General features: G+C 50.5%; 1 protein-coding gene across 1 annotated transcript in view; it reads right to left on the reverse strand.

The window, feature by feature from the left end:
• Positions 1 to 2041: 2041 nt before the first annotated feature.
• Positions 2042 to 5237, reverse strand: part of SPATA21 (spermatogenesis associated 21) — a 90028-nt gene continuing 86832 nt past the window's right edge. The window contains exons 8-10 of the mRNA XM_042780263.1: positions 3674 to 3849; positions 2640 to 2811; positions 2042 to 2099 (exon numbers count right to left, since the gene is read on the reverse strand). Of these exons, the coding sequence (XP_042636197.1) occupies positions 2042 to 2099; positions 2640 to 2811; positions 3674 to 3849 (406 nt within the window). The remainder of the gene's footprint in view (positions 2100 to 2639; positions 2812 to 3673; positions 3850 to 5237) is intronic.

Here is a 5237-nt window from a genome sequence, read left to right on the forward strand (position 1 = left end):
ACACTTCTCTGTAGGAGGAAGGGCTAGCCAGTTCAGTCAGTGACTAGTCCAGAACACAGCCTTAAAACTGTGTGAAGCCAGGAAATGGTGAATGGAGCTGGAACCGAGCTTTAGTCTATGAGAATCCACAGGTGGTTGAGTCATGTCCACAGCTGTTCTGAGGGGAAAGTCCCTCCATAGTGGGCAAGGGAGAATGTTGGCTGCTATCTTTATAGTTCCACTGCCCAGATCAAGTTTCTGCATTCTAAAATGTGTGGTTTTGGCCATCCCTGATGTAATAGTGGTCTCTGGTCCAAGGTGAGACTAACCTTTCAGTGGCAGAGGTAGGCCAGGTGGGAAGACCAAAGGTGCTGATTGCTCAGCCATTGGGACCACCTGTTCCTTGGCTCCTATCCCCAAATGGGAGCCAAAGGGAGGGCTTGCTGACGAGTGTCTGCAGACTGAGGTTGTGGCAAGGACTGGTATGCCTACCTCCCTCCAGCCAAAGATGGGACTTTTCCCGCTGTGTGCCCGTCACACCCACCAGCAGTCATGGCCTGCTTCCCAGACAGAGAGGTGGCAGGCATGAAAAAGAAAACAGGAAACTGTTGTGTTGGGGGGAGGCGGGGGGGAAGATGGGAGAACAGTTTGGATTTTGTTTTGTTTTTTTGTAGTTGTCTGTAACTTTCCTTAAGTGCTTTTTTTTTTTTTTTTTAAAGTAAGCTGCAGGCTTTGGCTTGGAAAACCCCAGGGGGATGGGGGGCAGAAACTTGAGGCTGCTGCCCCTTTATCTGCCTTAATGGTACTGTCCCCTTTCCCCAGCTCCTCCCTGACCCCATGATCCAGGCCTCGGACTTTCCAGCTAACCGCTTCCCATGAGCCACTACTCTGATGTCAGCCTATAACCAAAGGAGCTGGGGGTCCAGGCCTGGTGACCAACCCTTCTCAGCCCACTCAATCAGGGTGCTCCCCACCTGCAGGCAGGAGGCTACACCCTTTGTGCTACCATCAGACCCTTCCAGAGCCCACCTGCCCTGCCCAACCCTGCCCTGTCCTGCCCAGCCATACCCTGGTCTGCCCCATCTGGGGATGCTTTGCTCAGGGATGGGCCGGCGGGGCTACATCCAGCCTTCCTGGTAAGCAGAGACTCAAGAAACCTCTGAGGTCCAGTTTTCTGGTTGTGTGATCCCAGGGGTGCACACATGAGCCCCTTGGGTGTCTGAACTGAAGGGTATGGGAGGGAGGGCCACACCCTGCAGTCCTGCTCTGCTGGTGTAGCAGGCAGCTGCCCACCCCCACCTCACCCCGCACCGCGGGCTCCTGAGTCGGCAGATTAAGCATTTTATAAATTGTATTTTAAATACATGTTTTAAACTTGTCATTGCCTTGTCCATCATTTCACTCCCTGGCCTTCAGCCTATTTTGGCTGCTTGTTTAACCACTAGGGAAGCTACCTCTGCTCAGTCCTGGAGAGGGCCTCTTTCTCTTTGGTAGAGAAGTAGACCTGGGGTGGTGTGTGGGGTGGGGGACAAGGACCCACTCCCTTAGAACTCTGAGAGAAGGAGACCACTGGGTCCTGGGGCTCTGTTGGTTGAACGGTGCTGAGGCTGCTGCTGGCTTGACCACAGGGTCTGCCCTCTAGGGGTCTGAGTCTTCTAGGCATTTCTCTGACGTTCACCACTCCCTTAAAGCAAGCGTGGGGCTCCTAGTCTTGATTGGAGAGACACCCATCTGAGGGGAGACCCAGGCTTGTTCTTTGAGACTTTGCACCTTGGAGAACAGGAGGTGGTTCTAGCAGGCATCCTAGCCTGGGCAGGGCTTTGAGACAAGTCTTGCTGCAGGGGCTCTCACACCTGAGAGGCTGGAGCCCTGCTGTGTGAGCCAAATGGAGGGGTGAAAACCTGGAGGAAGGAACTTCCCTACAGACGCTGAGGTTTATGGTATTTATTAGCTTTCCAGGCCATGAAAAAATAATCCAGCAGCGGCCTCCCACCCCTCCTGCCCTGATGAAACTTCTGTCTGCAGGCCTTGAATAGCTGCCTGAGAGTCAGGACCTGGAGGGTCAGTGGGTTCGAGCTGGCATGGAGCTGAGCCACTTTTGGCTGTTAGAGCTGTGTTCCCTGAACAGAGGGGTCAGGGCAGAAATGTGGGGGACATTAGGCTTTCTCCCCACAGTCCATGTGCCCAAGGGAAGAGGAGCCCCCCCCCCCCCAACCCTTGCCCAGAAGTGATGATGCTGGTCATCAGTCTGGGGCCTGGTTATCCAGGTCTAGTGTTTTTCCCCCAAGATGTGTGGAAGGGGACTGCTGTAGAAACTTCCCTCAGCCCAGCTGCTGAGCTTATTCCTGCTGCTAACATGGACTCAGACTTGGGCAGAGGGGTTCAGGGTTCAACCCTCTGCATCAGAAAGGGGAGTAGTGCCAGTCTAGGAGAGAAATAGTAGGTACCACCAAGTCCCGGACGCAGGAAGGCATAAGTACCCTGGCTTCAGTGAAACACTCTACTTGGTACCTAAGCTTTTCCCTTTCTCTTGCCTGGAGCAAACTACTCTCAGGTATTACTTCATGGAGGATGATTCCCTGAGGTTAGGCCAGGGGGCCACCATGTAAGGAAGTAGTTGAATGAGCCTGGAATGGGGTCCTTGCTCCCTTGACACCCACCTGCCTCCTTGTCCCGTCGGACAGAAGAAACTGTGAATGTCAGGGCCCAAGTTAGTGGGAGTGCACTGGCCCAGCACATTGTGGCTGCCCTGCTTCCGGCGGACTGTCTTATCCAGTTGCGGGCAGAGTGGGATGCAAGGTACCTGGGCATAGGGGCTTTGCAGGTTCGCTGCTGGCAAAGGAGAGGGGAAGGTTTTAGGACATGTGCAGCCTTTAAGAGGCAGGCAGCCCTGGGTGAAATCCCAGCTCAGCCACATAATGATGAGCTAAGTAGATTTGAAAATGCAAGTCACTTAACCTCTCAGATGATAGTGGTACCAGCCTAACAGAGTTGAGGATTAAAGGGATAATAGATGCAAAATACTTGGCTGAGTAAAGACTAATAACAGCTTAACAAGGAGCAAATCTCTGCAATGGGTCCTGACAGAGTTGGGAGGGACAACTCATGTACTTCAAATACCCAGCTCTAGAGAATCTGGGGAGCTCCTCATCGCTCAGAACAACATAGCCTAATAAATGGTATTTACTGTTTATGGGGGCATCTTTGCCCTGTGGAAAGAGCACAGGCTTGGGAGTAAGACCTAGGTGTAAAACCCTCTTTCTGACACACTAGCTGTGTGGCCTTGGCAAGTTGAACTTCTGAGCTTCACTTTGTTCATGTAATGAGGTAAATACATGGTTATGAGAAGGACATTCTAGCACTTCTGCAAAGGGCCTAACACAGTGACTGCAGTGGGTGCTCAGTAAAAGGGAAGCTGGATTGCTCATCTCTTCCCAGTTGCTCCTTCTCAGTCCAATCTCTGGGGACTATGCTCAGGGCTAAGGCCTGAGGGGAAGGGGCCTTTGTGGAAGGGCTTTGCCACTGGGCTGGATGTAGGGTAGTGATTATCAACCCCGTTTTACTGGTGCATACAGTTGAGCCCAAAGTGGGAGACAAAAAGGCCTCAGCATCCTGGGTCTGGCTGTACAGAGGCCTGGAGTAGGGAGGGCAGTGCACCTGGACCAGCCCAGCACAGTGTGCCCAGGACTCTCACCATAGTTCTGCTGCTTTAGCCGACTCAGAATCCTCAGGAATCTTCGTTCTGGGACTTCAAAGTTGGCTACCTGCTGAGGGTTGCAAGGAAGCTTCCTCCGGGACCGTAGGCGGCCTATGGTTGATTCTACCTCTCGGGCCTTGCAGGTGGCTTCCTTCAGCTTTTTCTGGTAATAGCTGTGGGGGCAGTGCCACCCAGCTCAGACTGGCTGTGTTGAGTTGGCCCCCCTCCTCCTCACTTCTGAGCCCGTATACTGCCTGACTGGGTCGAGCAGAAACATAAACATAGGATTCAGGAGACCTGATCCAGTCCCAGCTCTGCCACTAACTTCCTTGTGACCATGGGCAAGTTACTACTCTGTTATGGGCCTCCACCATCCCTACATAAAATGAAGGAAAATGATTATCTGTAAAACACTTGACTTCAGAGTTCCGGCAAGATGGACACTAGGCAAAAAGACTGCACAGACCCTCTTCAACAAAGAAAAGGGAAACCAATTAACACAGACACAGAAGATAATCTTGGACCCCTGAGCCTTGAAGGGGAGGATATAGAAGTGGACTAAACCCCAACAACAGAAGAATTTTCATGAAAATACCAAAAAAGGAGACATACGAGCTGTGGTCTGGCAGCAATCCTGAGCGATCCTGACGGCAAAGACAGCTTGGAGATTCCCAAGTGGTGGTAGGACCTAAGAATTAACCTAAAAATCAGCCCTGCTAGCCAGGGACTGCACAGAGAACTGCTCTGGTGGCTGGGGAATAAACAGAGAAAGTGAAGAGAGAGGGAGCTGAGCTGTGGACTTTTGCCGGTCTGGGAGGCGCCACCATTTTGAAGGTTTAAAAGTGGCTTGACTATTTTGGCTATTTAAAGAGACAGGGCACTCGCAGATTTTTGGGTCTTAAGAACACGTTCTGCTTTCCAGCAACCCCAAGGACACTCCAGACTTGGAAGACTGAAAAGTTTTTGATGGTTATTCAATTGTAATTTGTGTCTAACTGAGTGGGAGACAACAACAGTCTCTATAAGACACAACTACACCCACACCTCCTGCAACTTCACTTACTGAGAGAGAGCCACTACCTCCCCTTCTCCACCAACGGGCCAATGATAAAAAACCACCAAGAAGAACCTGAATCACCATTGGCTGCTCTTCACAGACAGTAAACAGAGATCTAAATACAACAATGCCATGATGCCTCGGAGACAACAGACCATCACAGTCCACACAAAGAAGAAGGATAAAGTGGTAGAAAAAGGAAGTAGGATACAGACCCAGAACACATCCCTGAGGAAGAAGCAGCACTGGAACTCTCTGTTAAGGAATTCAAAATAATTATATTTAGGTATCTTCAAAGGATTGAGAGACCAAAGAAAACACAGAAAAAACCCTAGAAGAGTTTTGGAAGAAAATACAAGAACAAAATGACAAAATAAATGAAAAATTAGAAATGATTTTAAATCTACAGACAAATCCAGAAGATTAATACTAAATTGTCAGAAATAGATAACACATTGGAAGGGCAAAGGAGTAGAATTGATGCAATGGAAGACAGAATTAATG

The sequence above is a fragment of the Orycteropus afer genome, unplaced genomic scaffold, assembly GCF_000298275.1.
Source record: "Orycteropus afer afer isolate SDZICR_OR568_19922 unplaced genomic scaffold, OryAfe1.0 scaffold00031, whole genome shotgun sequence".
NCBI classification, from domain to species: domain Eukaryota; kingdom Metazoa; phylum Chordata; class Mammalia; order Tubulidentata; family Orycteropodidae; genus Orycteropus; species Orycteropus afer.